The sequence below is a fragment of the Nestor notabilis genome, unplaced genomic scaffold, assembly GCF_000696875.1.
Source record: "Nestor notabilis isolate BGI_N333 unplaced genomic scaffold, ASM69687v1 scaffold16065, whole genome shotgun sequence".
Lineage (NCBI taxonomy): Eukaryota > Metazoa > Chordata > Aves > Psittaciformes > Psittacidae > Nestor > Nestor notabilis.
The window spans coordinates 8,357-25,988 of record NW_009929933.1 but is presented as its reverse complement, the minus strand read 5'-3'; the positions used below and the strand labels follow the sequence as shown (position 1 = coordinate 25,988).

Below are 17,632 nucleotides of genomic sequence, written 5' to 3'. Positions count from 1 at the left end.
GGGCGTAGAGGGAGCGGGGGGGGGGGGGGGGAGGGAAGATCACACTGAAGCATATAATTAGATGCATTAAACACTTCTGCAAGATGTTAATAGTTAAAGGCTTCACCCAGGAATTTCATTTTTGATGCTGCAATTCACAAGAAAATGGATCACTACCAAGAATGGCAACACAGCTGTTAAGGAAAGACTGAAAAGACTATTTGGCTTAGCGAGAGATGGTACTCTTCCAATGTTAGAAGGAATTACTAAAGAAAGAGTAAATGAATTTGCTTCCACTGGAGCCAGAGCAAGTGTAACGGATGTAAATTGCTGCACTGGAAATTAGGGTTGGACATTTATAAAGATCTATCTACCTGGAAGGCTAGTAAGCAACAACACTGCCAACTGCACCAAGCAGTGGTACCCCCATCAGCACAGGTGAACAGATCCAGAACTCCTAAAATATGTAGATGTGAATAAGTGTCTTTTCTGGGGTTTTGTGTGGGTTTGTTGGGGGGGTTGCTGTGTTGTTTTGTTATTTTTTAAAGGACAAAATACCTCCAGAACATTCTTCCTTCAGAAATCCTTCCTCCTCTCTTCAATAGTCTCTCAGAACTTTGTTTTTATCTATGGCACAGATTTGCTGCTCTGTGACTCACTCCAGGATTTGAATAGTTTTAAGACTTTGAATTTTGACTTTCCTGTTCCTACGTATTACTCTCTATTTTCTAAATGGAAAATCTCAAACAGTTTCATCCTTCAGGATCCCTGCACTTGCTTGTCAACCTTCCCCATTCCATATTTATACAACTCATACCAACGCTGGAGCAGGACAGAAATTAAACCAGGAATGTTATCTGAACAAAGGATTTGGTTTTGGAAAGGTAACTTTCAGAGATGTAAGGTATGAGGCATTACTCAGTTAGTGCAGCTTTAGCAGTGACAACATCAAGGCAGCCTACACATTCTGAGCCCAATGCTGGTGCTCAGTAACTCAGGGATTACCTTTCCACTGGTGCTCGTCGCCACTCAGACTCTGCCTCACCACCTCTTCTCCAGGAACTCTCAGACTCCCGATCACCCCAGCGAGATTCCTGCAAGTCCAAAGAAATTAGGAACAGTCTCTCTCAATGCTTCAAAATGAAGATTTTCAACATGGAATTTACTCCTTTCAGAGCATACTTTGACCTTAAAAACTCAGCTGTCACACTATAGAGAATACCGAACCATCAGGAGTCTGAGTAACTTGTTACATACTTAAGTATGGTCTTAACTGACTAACTTTAGTGTTTCGGGCACAGTTCAAACAACATGGTGCCCTTTGTACCACATACTTTACTAGTAGGGTGACACATATAATTACACTAAAAAGTGTATGAACAATACTATAGCGAGCCATAGCTACCACCCATGAACACAGGAAGAGGTTCTAACAGTTTCACTTTACCTGCTACTTAATGGCTGTAGGAATGAATGCAAGGAATTATTTGTGCTTTCTAATCAGATCAGAAAATGTAACTGAATAAACTGTAAGTTCTGTGTGGCAGAGGCCATTTTCTTCAGAGTACTTCAATGCACATAGCAGGTGAGGGGTTTATACAAGTTCTCAGGTGAAGGGCAGAGCAATAATGGATATTGTCTTATTTTAATACAGGTAAACTCTTTCTTACTATTGCTGGACAAAGACTACTTTTAACACAGTTGTTTATTCCCTAATTCCACCACAAGAAGCAAATTAGATAAACCATATAAAACACATGATTTCACATCATCGCACAACCTCTTTATAACAGGGTATTCTGGTTTAAAACTGCTCTTTGAAAGGGTTTTTATCTGTCAGAGTTTCACTACGGGGAAATACAGAGGTTGCACAAGATCTTGCATAGCCACTGCTCCATGACTGCCTACTTAAGTGCTTTTGAAATGACCTAAACAAACCAGAGTGAGCAAAGAAAGAATCCCAAAACTGCAAAAGGTATTTTTCCAAGTGGTACAGTTCTCTCTCTTGGAGTCTAAGCCAGCTTCAACCTATGATCAAGTGCCCATGGCTGGGAGTACCTCTGATGTGAAAAATACCAGTGATGACTGGACTATGAAAACAATTTATACAGGGTCTGATCACTTATCTTCACAGGGTCACTCAATGGAGCATGCATTAAACAAAGATTATGGCTATGGTGGATGAAACTTCAAACTAGTTCTCTTATTGATAAGTTCTGAGAAAGTGGGACTGTAGGTTTGTGGGAGTCAGTTACATTCTTTCAAATCATTAAGCATTTATTTTAACTGTTGTCTCCTGTTGGATTGGGATAATGATTTCCCTCAGTGCTTCTATTCGTGAGAATGTTGCACACACCCCTTGGTTTTAATTACTGAGTATTTCTTATCAAACTATGCTTTTATGTTTAGTCTGGTATTTTCCTTCAGTATTTACTCTAACCCCTGACTTTGGCAAGAGTCACTACACTTGCTTCCAATACAGCTTTTGTTCTTTTGTGTTAACGAAATAGAAGGATTTATTCAATATTCTTTTTAGCCTTTATTCATTTGAACAGCTTGGAGGTCTTAGCAGTTTCTTTGTTTTACTTTATCACTGAACTACAGACTCCAGATACTGAAACTAGGTGACAATAACCTAACTATTAAATTAGCTACATATGCTACAACTTTCAAAACAGAATTAACCTACAAGTAAGTTTCCGGTGCTACCATCTTCTTCCAAGTCATCTACAGAAGCAGCAGCAGTCAAGAAGAAGAGAACCCTGCAGGTATTACCCACCTTTCTTGAGAACGGGTCATCCAACCCTCTCCTCTCCTCTTCCCGACGACGCTCCCTCTCTTCTATCTCCATTTCTCTTTGACGCTTTTTCTTCTCCAGCTCTTCCAGTTTCTTGACCCGTTCCTGGTATTCACGCTGCTCCTGCTCGCGCTTCTCACGCTCGATGCGTTCCTTTTCCTCGCGCTCTGCAGAGTTGGAAACACAAATACACTCTATTACCTCTTCTAAAGCCTTGCAATGGGCTACCAGACAAAGCAGTTCATAAAGAGAGGTGTGAGCTGCTTACAGTGCTCAAGTTCTTCATCCAGCACTGATGTTCCTTTTCTAATCTCTTTCAGATGTGCACAAATAAGTGGCCACAACTCAAACTAAATGACTAAAATCAAAGACTTAATTTTTCACTAGCACCCCTTACTTTATCTCCTGATTTATTCATGTCTGGGAGAAGCAGAGGGCAAGAAGCATCCTTTTGCTTTCATTTTCCCTTCCTCCTATAAGGCTTTACCATGGTCCTTTATTCCTTTCTGTTTTCAAGGCAGTTGGATGGGGCTTGGAGCAACCTGCTCTAGTGGAAGGTGTCCTTGCCTGTGGCAGGGGACTGGAACTGGATGAGCTTTAAGGTCCCTTCCAACACAAACCAGTCTGGGATTCATGTGCATAGGTAAGCACTGACATGGTGCATTAGGTAAAATAAGGTACAGTATCTAACAGCAGCGAACACAGTCTCCACCACTGACTGAAAGTGAAAATACTTCCCACAGTATCTTGACACAGGGAAACCAGGAGTTACCTGCGTACACACCTGGAACGGGTGAAGGATGCAAAGGACAAAATAATCACGTTCTCAGTGATACCTTTGAGCAGCTGTTCTTCTCGTAATCGTTGCTCTTCCTCCTCCTTCTCTCTGTAGTAAGTAATGCGCCTCTCCTCTTTGCGCTGCTTCTTGCGCTCCTCCAGGCGGTTACGCCTCTCCTCGGCCAACCGCTCCTGGAACTGCTTGAGCTTATCCTGAAACACACAGGGAAGCACCAGGACTGTGACGTTTGAGAGCTAGACAGTTACAGAGATTGCTAAACAAAGCTGAAAAGCAAACCCACTGCAGCACATTAAGTTTGCTGTGCTGAAGAACAACCACCTGCTTGCCACTTCAACCTTTTCTGCAGTTGATTTCGTATAATATACTCCTGCTTAGAAGACAGACAATCACCATGCACAATACTAGTCCTTCACCTGCTTGGTCAGGAAAGGAACTACCTGAATAATAATTCACCTGTACCTGAAGTTACACACATTACCTGAAATTACCTGTATTGTTGCAAAGAATCATATGCAGCTACTGAACTTATTTTAACATAACACCTTGCTTGATGGGGCTTTTTTAAACAGCTCTTGCTGCAACATGGCCAAATAATCAAAGCTATAAAGACAAGTATTTCTACCTGTTTCTTGGCTTCAATAGTATTGTGCATATTATCCCACCCAAGTACTTTCCCTCACTTTAGGGGAATATTTCATTGCAATACCATAGCTCCTGTACCTCATAGACTGTTCGTCGTGATGCTTTGAGCCTAGCTTCAAATAAATCTCTATCCTCCAGCATCCTTGAGAGTCTGTTCTTGTGCTCAAGGGCTTTCTCACGCTCCAACTGCAAAGTGGTGATCTAAAACCAGAAAATACACAAAGTGTTACACAGTAAAATCTCACTCTGTATTTGCATTCCAGCTACTTCAGCCACTAGGAAGAGAAATTATCTTTTCCTCTTTCAGATCCAAGGCAGAAGACACTGCTGCCCACTAGCACAATGAAATTGTGAAGCCAACACTTCAGCCTTTACGCCAACTTCTGCCTTTGGATTGAGATGGAGAAAAAAAGGCAGTGCAAACTCCACTATTTTTCATTCACTAGCAATGGACTTTATGACCTGAACAAAAACCATCTTACCCTTTCTTCTTCCTGTTGCTCCCACAGCTCCATATCATGCACCCTCTGCTCCTCGTATGCAGTCTTTATTAAAGGGATTTCTTCTAAGCGCTTGGCTCTTTCAAAGTAGTCAATCTGAACAGAGATAACAGACCTTTAGCATGTCTCAATACAAACACCCCAATCACTCAATCAACCAATCTCCAGCACCCCCCAAAGAAATACCCAATATCTGGAGACTTCTCCAATATGTACTATTGTTACAGAAGAATAACCACATTGGACCACACCAAAGGTACACTTAACCAAGAATTTGCCTCTGCTTCTGGCAATTAAATGCTCTCCTAGGCAAGGATGCAAGAATAGAGACAGGCATATCTACAACACTCTCTCAGCACCATCAATTTTCAACTCCCAGCATTGCCTGTGTTGAAGTTTTTTTGTACTTAGTAGGCATTGGTGGATTTCTCCTCTTGTCCTTTTTAACTCAAAGAAGCTTTTCATATGCAACAATGTACTTTGAAAGAACTCTTGTGTGCCTATGGCTCACAGCATGAAGATCCACCTTCTACCTACAAATAGTTCTGAACATGGCTCCTACTACCTCCATTTGATCCTTCCTGGTTCACTATCCCTCAGAGTCAGCGCAAGAACAAATGCTCCCCACCATCAGCTGTTACAACAGGTACACTCTTAGAGACTGCTACCACATCCTCCTCACAGAAATCTTTCAGACATGGCAGTACTATTTTACACAGACATTTCTTGCACAAAAGCCAGTCCAAATCACTGATAATCCCTGTTTGCCTCCTCTCAAACTCCCAGTTCAACTGCATCCTTGTTGACCAAGATGCAGAAGAACCAAGTTCTCTTTGCTAAGAATGTTAAGTTTGGAACCTAATTTAATACACTTAATACATAAAGCTAAACATTTGGGGTAGGTTTTTTCTGCTTTTCCTACATTAGGTATTTTATATCTAAACAGAACATCATTCAAAGACTTTCTTTTATCCCACAGCTGCTTGGCTGAAATTTTCTTTGATGAACACGTTTGTAAAAAGCCTTCTGGAAAATCCAACTTAGTTCCACCAGTCAGATCACCTTTACACAGGTTTGTTTTGTCCACTTCAGAGAACTCCAAGTCCCTGGTTTACAATGCTTTTATAGAAGCTGTGCCAACCTTTTCAGGTAGATCCTATTTATCCAGGTGACTAATTCTATTATTTAATGTGTTTTCTGCTACTTTGCCCATTATTAGCATCAAGTTTATAGGCCTGTAAAATAAAAGATCCTCATTGGAACCTTTTTAACTAACTTTCTTGTTATCAAGTCCATTTTAAGTGACCTGAATAACCAACTGTATCATGTAACCTCTGCTTCATTCTTGAATACAGCTGGAAGTCCTGGGAGAGCTTCACCTTGCCCAGGTTATGTATTTGTTTACAACGACAACATGTTCCTCACACTTTTATAGCCACCCATGTTTCAGGCAGGTCCTCTTCTGCCATCTAGAAGGGCTCTAGCAGAGCCATTCCCTCTGTTTTAGTGAGGACTAATAAAATGAATTAATTTAGCTTCTCTGTAATGGCCTCACCTTAGAATCATAGAATGGTTAGGGTTGGAAAGGACTTTTAAGATCATCTAATTCCAACGCCCTATTTTCCAATTGCAAGTTCTTCCAACCAAGACTCAGTTCCCAAAGACCTGGAGGGTCCTTTTTCAAATCAACTCCATTCACTAGAACATGTTTGTGCACTGATACCAGAAACCCAATTGGTTTATAACCCATTTACCTTTTTTAGTCTGAAAAAGTAACATTTTCAACAACATTACATCTATCTATCTGTATGTCCATACAGGAGTTTACAAATTCTAACTAAAGCATTGTACAGATATAGGTTTGTACACTTCTTACTCTGTACCTTTTTCTCCTGATTCTTCAGCCGTTCCTGAAGCTCCTTCTTTTCTTTCTCCAGCTGTTCAACTTGTTTAGCCATAATGAAGTCAGGATCCAACTCTTCAAGGTCCTACAACCAAGTAAAGTTATCAATACAAAATAAAGCAAACATGTTTTGCTGTTACAAATGGGGTTGGTTTCTCTATTTAAGATTTGCTGCAGTTTTCCCCTTAACTTTTAAAGTAATTTGCTTCAAAAACGTTCTCCATTTCTTTTCCTCTCTTCTGGGAGAGTATTTTATGTTTTAAAAACTCTCTGAAGCATTTGTATCTTGATATTTAATGGAGATACAGCCCAGTGACTACAAAACTGGATCTGGAGGTCTAGTTTGTATTTCAGATACCATTCAAGCAACAGGAGAAAACAGAACAAAACCAACCAACCAAACATAAAACCCCAAACCAAGCTGGACTTAATTCCTCCAGGTAAAAAAAGGTCCTATCCAAACTTGGAATTAAGGTTTACTTACATTGCTGAGCAAATTAAATACTTCAGAATCATAGTATCACAGAATCAACTAGGCTGGAAAAGACCTTTAAGATCATCAAGTCCAACCATTAAGTGTCAAACTCTGATTTTTAAGAGACTGTTTATAAGAGCAGTTACAGTTTAAAACTAGATAAACATGACATTCCAACAGCCTGGCAATATACCACCCAAAGCATAAAGACATAAACCATCACGAGTACGTTGTCTACCTCAATGTCAATATCTTTAAATGCTTTGGCTCCCAGCTCAGTCTTCTTAATCTGCTCCAAGCGCTCACGAACAGTCTTCTTTTTGATCTGCTCATGCTCCTGCAGGATACGCTCCTTCTCCCTCTCCTTCGCCTCCTGGCGCAGTCTCTCTTCTTCAGCCTTCCGGACTTTCTGTAGCTCTGCCTCACGTTGTTCCAGTTCTTCCTTTTCCCGCTGAATGTTTAAGCTTTCCAGGCGCTCTTTTCTTTCCTCTATAGTCTGGCGACGTGCAAGAATACGCTGATGCTCTTTCCTTGAGTTCTTTAAGAAGGCGGTGACTGCCAGCTGATGCTGTTCCTCCTTCTCTTGCTGAATTGAAATTAAGAATAAGGCAATGATGTACAGAGCATCTCTTTAAAATGCAGAAAGCACAGCAAATGCTTCTCAAAACCCCCTCAAAGTTAGTTTTATTCTCCAAACTTGACAATTCCATGGAAATAAAACTGTAATGGCCAATCTCACCACAGAATCACAGAATGGTTTGGGTTGGAAAGGACCTTAAGATCATCTAGTTCCGACCCCCTGCCACGGGCAGGGACACCTCACACTACACCATGTCACCCAAGGCTCTGTCCAACATGACCTGGAACACTGCCAGGGATGGAGCATTTACCACTTCTTTGGGCACCCTGTGCCAGCACCTCAGCACCCTCACTGTAAAGAATTTCTTCCTTATATGTAACCTGAAAATAATCACTCATCCAAGCGGCATACAAGGTAGTACCGACTGACTAGAAAGTTGTAAAAGACAATATTCTGTAACACATCTGTACTCTGAGTTGCACACCTTCTTCTGTCCAAAAATAGTGATACTATTACTGATATTTAAGAGTCTTATTGAGCAGGGGGGTGGGAGGGTCAATCTCTTTTGTCTTTGCTTGTGTCAGCAAGTACAGCACCACATAAACTGTATTTCACCAAAGCTCCCTTGTTTTTAAAGGCTTTTTCTTTCCAAACACACTAACATTAAGAGAAAAATATCCTAACTGACACAAAGCACTATCTGTGAGATCATAAAGAACCGATGAGTCAACAATTTTGGTATAAACATTGTACATAAACCCATTCCAATTAAGTTATAAAAAGCACTACACTTCTAGACACGAGGCTGTTCTTTAAGCAGCCTTCTCACCACCCCCCCATTCTCCTCCAGAGCACCTATACAGTTCTGTGTGGAGATTCATGCTGGAGAGGTGTAATTGTGCCAGCTCATGGAGCTGCCTATTTTAATCAGCCCAGCAAGCAGCAAAGCACTGCACCCTGAACAGCTCACTGAACTCCCTTGGTCATGCTGCTCCTGAAATGTGACCTACCACCAGGGTATTTTTAGTGCTCTGTCACTTCTAGGGCATTCAACAAAAACACTTGTACTTTGGTGCAGATCTGAAAGCATTTAAAGATAAATGGAGGTGCCAGAAATTAAAGAATTAGAAGCTCTGGTTGAATACAAGGATTTTGTGAATCGTAACAAATCTGACAGATAGCTTAAGTTTTTGAAGCACCTGAAAAATGTGAGGTTTTCATCTGAATAACGAAGGGAAAAAGTTATCAACTTGTTCTGTAGCTTCTCCAGCCACACAGACTGATGTTAACCATGACACTGTACTCCCATTTTACAAGTGTTATTACTAGCACTTTAGTTTTATTCAGCTAATTGTACTAACATGAAGTATAAGATCATTTGTCATCTCTGTCTATGAATGCAGATCTGACGCATGTTTCTTCTTTTACACCAACAATCTCTCCAATAGCAACCACTAATAAAATCTTCTTAGGGGAAAACTTAACATGAAGTATTTTTATCTTAAACACTATAAAGGTGTTTATAGGTGTCATGATACAGTCCTACTTGTGTGCTTGTATCTTAATAATATTACATAGTATTTCAACCCATATAAAGAATCTAACAGGGACATCTTGCTATCAGCCAGATGTTTTTCCAAATGGAAAAACTGTATGTTTTCTATGGAATCGTTCATAAACATAAAGCAAAAGAAAGAATTACCACTGCTCTTTAAAGAGAAGTGAAGGTTTGACTTGCCACAATCAAAGCACGCTGGAAATCCCAGACCCATTTTACACCTACAGTGCTCTGGAGAACCTGAAATGTGAGCTCATCCCTGAGTCTGACCTTGAAGCCACCAGCCCCAGTGAGGAGGACTGGGCAGTGACAAGGACAGGTCAGGTCTGGAGTTGGGGGATCTTTTGTTCATGATTTTAGATTCCACTATAAAGTTACATTCCAGGTTCTTCACAACAGCAGTTTCTCCAGGAAGAATGAGGAAAGCAGGCTCTTGGATTTCCAAAAGTGCATTAAACAAATCCTATTCCTGTAAGGACCATCTATGGGTAAGTTATTATTTGGTACATCCTAAACCTGATATATTCAACACTGGCAATTTAAACTCAAGCCTCTTGTGTACATTTTAAGCAAACACTAACTAGTTGGGTGCATTGAAGAATGATGACTTCTTCACAAGCACAAATAGCTGACTATAGCCAGGCTGAAAAACAATGAAATTAAAAGGTACATCTAAGCTGAGAAAACACATTCATTAAAATATAAGCTTTGGTATAAAGTTATTAGCTTATGTTTCTACTTTTATTTCCACAAGTATTGAAATGTAGCCCATCCTTACTGTCAAATTAGATCAGAGATTGTTACCAGAATGCTCTGAAAAACAGAGCAACACACTTCTGAAAATAACCCAATGTACAAAATGTACAAGGATTTGGGTAGGTACAAAAATGTACCTACTCAGATCCTTGCAATGTCACATTAAATTAATCATTAGATAGCTCACTGCCTCTCCTGTCAAGGAAAGGCAAACTAGTAACTCCTTCAATTATGATCTCACAACTTCAAAAGAAGCTTGTCTTGCTAAACCAGAAAATTTAGGTTTATTAGACCAGGTGAGTATATACCAGATGCAGAAGGATACTTTGTCATTAATACATCCATGCTACACTACATTTGTATACATTAACACCTCCAGGATCAATTGTTCTGCAGGGAGGGGACAGCAGTACCAATATTGATCATCACTGCACTGAGAACACTACTGGAAGGAGCAGCTGATCAGACAAGCAAAAGGCTGAGTTAAGAGTAAGAGATAAACATCACACAAACCACATGGTGGAAATGCTAGAACTTGTCACCACTTCAGGAGACTTAAGTGACTTACCAGTAAGTGAGGAGGCTTAATGACTGCAAGAGCCTTAGCCAGAGCTGAGGACATAGCAGTCAACTGATTCCTGATCTGCTCAGAAGGCATGCTTTGTAGCTGAGGGCCTAGTGGAGCATCTTCTCTAGTGCTGTAATTCAGATCTGAGCCAAAACTCAGGGTTCGAGTGGTATGATCAAGGCGAACCTTTGGGGGAAAAAACAGGAAGGATTGTATGAAACAATTGCTCTGCCCATGACCAATATGAGTCAACAGGAGCTCTAAGCAGAAATTACCCTGAATAAAGGTTTGATTTCCACGCTTTATACAAAAAAAACCCACATAAACAAAAAACATCACTGGCAGAGGCTGAACTTCTAATGGTTCTATGAAATGAGAGCACTGCCAAGACAAATTCTTGCCTCTTCCTCCACATTAGCAATACACCAAACAAGAATCCTGACTTTAACACAGACAGTATCAACACATCTGGAAATATAAGCCAAAACCGTGTGTTCACCAAAACGAATTAACTCAGCTTTATCTAAAAACCTCAATGGATAAATACTAAGCAACCTCAACTAAAAACTATTTGTAGCTTAAACATTCCCTTGCAGGCTGTCATTCTTTCAATACACACAACTTTACCAACAAGGCAATCTTCAACAGCAGCTGAAACATCTCAGACACCAGCACACATTTCAGACACTGGTGGTTTCCTTCAGTCACTTGATTAGATAAAAAACCACATCAGTAACTGCTCAACTCTTCAGCCTTGCACAACTAATGCACCATAGCCAGAAGTTTGCATCCCTGTTTGTTAGACTTGCTTCAGGATATGCTGGACTCAATGACTGGGGCTCACAGGGCAAGTTTCAGCAAATTCCATTTCAACTTTTTACTTCTACCGGACTTATATTAATGGTTGTTGACCTAAATCAAAACCAGACACCAGACTGTAAATACTCATCAGTTCTTAATACGTTGTCACCTTTTACTCTAGTTTATCTCCACCTATCAGAACCAATTGTCTTCCTTGGGTTCAATGTCACCCAGAGAGTCTTCATCCAGTATAATACACATGAATCCATACATCGTGTCACAGAAGCACTTACTTGTAAGTCACAATGTCTGGCTGCATCAACAATATTGCGTTCCAGCTGGAAAGCATCAACAAAAGGAACCAGGGTGGCCAGGCGAGAAAATTCAATGCTTTGATAAATCTGGGCCACCTGAAGGTGAACACAAACATTAGGTGTTTTCCCTCAGTAAAAAAGAGATCAGAAATAAAAGTTCTTGTATAAGCTCTAAAGCTTACTAAATTGTCGAGAAATTAATGTATACATAGTAACACAACTGCAAATACTTTCTCGGGATTTTACTTCTGTGCTGTAGTCAAACTTAAGCTAAGATTCAAAGCTATTCTGAATGGCTTGTTTGTATGAAGGAGACTGGCAGCAGTAGCTACATACAGCTATGCTGCTAATTAGCCTTCAACTAGTTCTTTAGCACACCAGAAATAACACTGCTCATCACTTGTAAGGAAAGCAGGTCAATGAAATGTGCATTTCATACAACACCAAGACACAAAAACCCCACTGAAATATCCCGCCCAGAGCTTACTCCAAAAAACAGTTTTAAGAAACGATGGATTACCTTAAAAAAGACCTCACAGATCCACAATGAAGAAAATCTAGGCAAGAGATTACACCACTATATGCAACCACTATTAAATATAGCTACTACAGTTGTACCTGAATGATGTACAAACCTGAAGATGCAAGTTATATACCCCAAAAAGGTATTTTAAAATCACAATGGGCTTCTGTTTGATGGAAAAAGCTTTACTTCAGCATGGAATTTTCCAACTTGATGTTCTTCCAAGGCATTTTCTAACTTCTATGTACTTATGAACATACATTTTCTTTACTCATACCTGCTGCAGAAGGCGAAGGATGGTATTGTTTTGCAGGTGAGGCACATAGAGCTGCAGTTCAGGTTCCTTCTCAGCTTGGTCCTTCACCCAGTTCAGAACCTATCAAAAGTCTGAAAAGTTACTCTATCTGCATCAACCCTTACAAACATCAACACTGAAGTACGAAGCATGGTTCTTAAATACTTCAGTTTTAGAGCTCATGAGACAACAGCACTTTTGTCCAGATACTACATTGTTTTCTGGAGTCTATCTTTTGATCATAACACTTTACAATGGATACCTGACATATTTTGTATGAAGGCGACTGACAGTAGTGGCAACATTTACCACGCTGCTAATTTACCTTCAAGTTCTTTTTAGCACCTCAAGTCTCTTTGTTCCCACTATCAAAGAAAAAGAATGTGATGTGCTTCAGCAACTGCAGAATTTACATTAACCCCATCCACATCACATTACCCTACCTCCCAATAACCTACATTTTAATAGTAAGAACAGTCACTGGTGTATTATTCCACTTCCCACCAACCCTCCTCCACAAATCACTATTAGTCAAGAGCAATTACTGTACACACACAGATACAGAACTTACCTTGCTGACACGGCCACATAACTTGAGCGGGTGGAAATCTACTTCAAGCCAGTTGTAAAGTTCTTTCACTTCTGGAACAACATATTGCACCACGTTGAACCTTACCTACAATCAACAACAAAAAAATCCGAAGATCTCAATAAATACAATTTTCACAAATAGTTATGCTTTAAGAATTGTATATTTAAGAAGTTAAACAGGCACCACATGTACCTTTTAATACAGAAGTCTACTTATTTTTCATTATAGTATTCTTAATGGCAGTGGCAATAACTCTACACTACACCACTTAAGTGTAGTTAAAAAGGAAAAGTAGACAAAAACCATACAAGCAAGATAAATATTTAGACCAGAGTACCACCCTCAACTTAGTAGCTGTTTCTAAGACACGGCCCTACTACACAGATATAGGCCCACATCCAAACTAAACCCACACATCACAGTTCACGAGGAAACTTCTGAAGCTTTAAATTGTAGTTTTAAGGCAAGCTGGAGAAGTACAAGAAGTATTAATGTAAACTGTAAAATGAACCTTGATTGTAAGTTATAGGCGTGCATGCAAATGACTGCAAGAAATTCAACATCCTCCGAAGATACCTGACTGTGACTGAATGCCTGATTTGTTTATGAAGGTTGGAAGGAAGATTAAACCCAGCCTCCCTTGACATTAAACACAAGGAAGTTTTCATAATCACTTAAGTCCTTACAGTCTGCTATTTAATATCTGACCTGTGCTTATCCAAAATACATTTAAAACCTGGTTCATTTAATTACACACCTTAGAGTAGGGAAAACCCCCCCTAAAGTTCTAGGTCACAGCCCTTTCAGAACCCTCAGTTTCAAAGCAACATTTAGTGCTTGGGTGACATAAAGGATGATATTGAATCTGACTCCTTAGTACACACAAGTTATTGCTGCCGTTTCCAAACAGTCCTCCTTGTGAATCGGAAATGTCAACACTATACCTTAAGTCATACAACTAACCATAGAGCTGTTTTAAGTCAAACTGCTGACCCAGAACTAAGCAGAATGTTCTAGAAGGAAGAGGAACCAATGGTTCAAGGTGCTCATCTGAACACCACTACCCACCATATCATTAATGAGACTGCCACGTGTAGGTGGGGCCTGAAGACCCAAGAGGGTTGCCAGACGTCGCTGTTTCTCCACGATGATCCCATCCATATCCAGAAGACGGGCAATGTCCGTTCTCTCAGGAGTGATAGGAATGGACAGAGTGGCCAACAGGACTCGAGTAGACATCCTGTTGACACAGAATAACCACAAAAGATGAGCTGCAAGAAAACACTGATTCTTTTTCACAGATGTGCCAGTTTAAGAGGAGGAATGAGTAGGATTCATGATGCACCGTAAAAATACAGTGACACTAATTGTGTGGTAAGAGAACAGAATGCAGTCTTCTTCAGTAACTAGGGGAAAGATTTTGATGACATCTTTTCATTACTTACATATGTGTATATATTTCATACTTACATATGTATACACAGAAACTATAAACAAACTTAAGCCACCTCTGTAAATATCAAAATACTGTATGAAATCTTTAAATTATCAGAAAGCAGCATTTTTAAAAACCTGTTTTAGCTGCAAATCTGAATCAGTCATATTGATTGCATCAGTTTTTACAATTTACTGTGTAAGCCAGATATACCTTTTCTTCACAGAGTCACAGAATGGTCTGGGTTGGAAGGGACCTTAAAACTCATCCAGTTCCAACCCCCTGCACAGGCAGGGACACCTTCCACTAGAGCAGGTTGCTCCAAGCCCCTGTGTCCAACCTGGCCTTGAACACTGCCAGGGATGTAACAATATAAATGACACTAAACATCTAAATTCTGACCTTAGCACCCAGATGAACAAGACTGTAAGAATTCCCATAGAGTGTTTATTCCCACCAGATTGATTCTACAAAGGTTCTGTACATGAACTTCAGAGGTTAATGCAGTCAGTGATTCTGCGTGCCTCAAAAACCTTGTCAGTGTGTCATGCTTGTTACCAGAAAGTTAAAGGCCATTTGGCTATACAGACTTTTATATAAGGAAAAGTTTATACTAGTTCTAATGAAATCCTAGGAAGTGAACACCACCACTCAGAAGAGAAAAAAAGAAGCAAAACACAGATCCTTACTAAACTGCTTAGCTTCCCAGTCAGTAACAGAAAAAGAAGCTTAACCAGCTGATCCTGATGCTTACATTATTTACACCATAGCTTTCACAGAATCATAGAATGGTTTGGGTTGGAAAGGACCTTAAGATCATCTAGTTCCAACCCCCTGCCACGGGCAGGGACACCTCACACTAGACCATGTTGCCCAAGGCTCTGTCCAACATGACCTTGAACATTGCCAGGGATGGAACATTCACCACTTCTTTGGGCAACCTGTGCCAGTGCCTCTGCATCCTCACAGCTTTGTTAAATGTACTTCTTGCTCCAGGGTTCTTAGAGGCAATTACCACTGGGCACTTCAAGCAGAGGTGCTCACAGCCATACACGTCATCACCTTCTTTTGGGGTGCAAGTTAAGTTTATTTTTGAACTTACGTGGCTAAAAATAGCAATTAAGATCACACAAACTGTTTTTCCCCACCTCTGCATCTCTTCTTGCGTGAGGTTCTTCCGCATTTCTCTTGATAAGTGGTAAAGCCGGTGAAGTGTGGACGCGTGGAAAAGAGCATTTCCTGATTTCCAGAAGACAGTTGAAACTTTGTGATAATAATTTGCCATCAGTTGTGGTTTGGGTGGTTTCTTAGACAGTGCGAACAGCCCATGAATATCCTCCACTGCTTTGAAAGCTTCCTAAGTGAAAAACCAAACAACAAATACACTACTTTAAGGAAGTTGTTTGCAACACCCAAAAATACTTAGAAATGCCTCACATACAATTACTTGCATACCTGATCTGGAAACAAGACAACAGAGAACATCCTTCAAATTCACAAACTCAAAAAAAGACAACCTTTGGCTTTTTAAGGAATTTCTCATGAGAAAGGTTGGTAAAGCAAAGCACCTTTGAATAATTTCCTTTGATAGAGCTCTCCCTGGCTGGACAGTTAACATAATTCAAGCAGCAATGCTGGGGCCCCAGTCTAATAGCAGGCTTTAGTGTGTACCAGCCACCTCCCAGTGATGTCGGTTGTAAGAATGCAGGATGGCAGAGGTGAAAGTTGTCATCACCAGATTCTCACTTTCACAACTCAAAGTGACTTCAGCTATTTCAACATTTACTACTACCAGCAGAAGCTTGGTCTGAAATGCCATGCAGGAACAGATTCACAGAATGGTTTGGGCTGGAAAGGACCTTAAGATCATCTAGTTCCAACCCCCCTGCCACGGGCAGGGACACCTCAAATCAGACCATGTCACCCAAGGCTCTGTCCAATCTGGCCTTGAACACCTCCAGGTATGGAGCATTTACCATTTCCTTGCGCAGCCCATTCCAGTGCCTCACCACCCTCACTGTAAAGAACTTCTTCCTTATACCTAACCTGAACTTGCCCTAGTTTAGTTTGAACCCATCACCCCTTGTCCTAGTGCTGAAGTCCTTGATGAAGAGTCCCTCCCCAGCATCCTTGTAGGCCCCCTTCAAGATACTGGAAGGCTGCTGTGAGGTCTCCACACAGCTTCTCTTCTCCAGTCCCAACTTTCTCAGTCAGTCTTCATATGGGAGAGGCTCCAACCCCCTTATCATCCTTACGACCTCCTCCGGACTTGTTCCAAAAGCTCCATGTCCTTCTTATGTTGAGGACATCAGAACCACACACAGCTCTCCCAGTACATCAGACTAAGTATTCAATATTCATGTAATACCACATTCTAAAATACTAAGACTTTAGTCTTCAGCTTTTATCCTGTCTTTACCTTGGAGTATACACCATGAAACATGATCTGTGTGGAACAGATTCTGGCAAGGCTGTAGTCCAGAGTGTGATTACGGGAGCCCTGCTGCATACCTGCCACAGCTCCATGCTGATAGCACTGTCAAGCTGCACCAGCCTGGTCTCCAGGTGCATGGACTGACTGTCAGGATTGTTGAGGTTGATTGCTGTGCTTTGGTTATGGTGGCGCTGGATCTGCCCCAGGTGCATCCGCAGGTTATCACAGAGTTTACGGAACTCGGCTTTGCGCGTGTACTGCAGGCAGAACTTGAAAGCTGCAGAATGAACAATATAAAGTAAGGATGCCTAGTAATCATACAATCACAGCATGGTTAGGGTTGGAAAGGACCTTAAAATGGTCACTCTGTGGTAGCTCTAAATGGGATTCAAATACGTAAAGCAGAACATTAAAAGAATTTTCATTTACAACCCAAAAACGTATCAAAGAAGATGCAATCTGTCACACGTGATGAGTTAGTGACAATGCAGAGCACTTCCATCTTGACCTGAAAAAATGAAAATGCTTCTACATAATTAACCTTAAAAGAGAAAAGGGAATACCTTGAGTCTCTTTAAAACGTTCTGCTTTAAGCAGGGATTCTAGCTTTTGTTTTGAATTAAGTGCGAATAAAACTCCGTGAATGGCATGAATTCAGCTTTTGACTTTGTAAAACTGTAG

At 40.6% G+C, this 17,632-nt stretch overlaps 1 protein-coding gene across 1 annotated transcript in view; it reads right to left on the bottom strand.

Annotated features, from left to right (window-relative positions):
• Positions 1-17,632, bottom strand: part of EIF3A (eukaryotic translation initiation factor 3, subunit A) — a 31,006-nt gene that overhangs the window by 8,783 nt on the left and 4,591 nt on the right. The window contains exons 4-17 of the mRNA XM_010015214.1: positions 17,029-17,228; positions 15,666-15,874; positions 14,151-14,322; positions 13,062-13,166; positions 12,473-12,571; positions 11,652-11,768; positions 10,558-10,743; positions 7,334-7,681; positions 6,601-6,705; positions 4,700-4,813; positions 4,296-4,418; positions 3,613-3,766; positions 2,759-2,943; positions 985-1,073 (exon numbers count right to left, since the gene is read on the bottom strand). Coding sequence (XP_010013516.1) covers positions 985-1,073; positions 2,759-2,943; positions 3,613-3,766; positions 4,296-4,418; positions 4,700-4,813; positions 6,601-6,705; positions 7,334-7,681; positions 10,558-10,743; positions 11,652-11,768; positions 12,473-12,571; positions 13,062-13,166; positions 14,151-14,322; positions 15,666-15,874; positions 17,029-17,228 — 2,206 coding nt within the window. The remainder of the gene's footprint in view (positions 1-984; positions 1,074-2,758; positions 2,944-3,612; positions 3,767-4,295; positions 4,419-4,699; positions 4,814-6,600; positions 6,706-7,333; positions 7,682-10,557; positions 10,744-11,651; positions 11,769-12,472; positions 12,572-13,061; positions 13,167-14,150; positions 14,323-15,665; positions 15,875-17,028; positions 17,229-17,632) is intronic.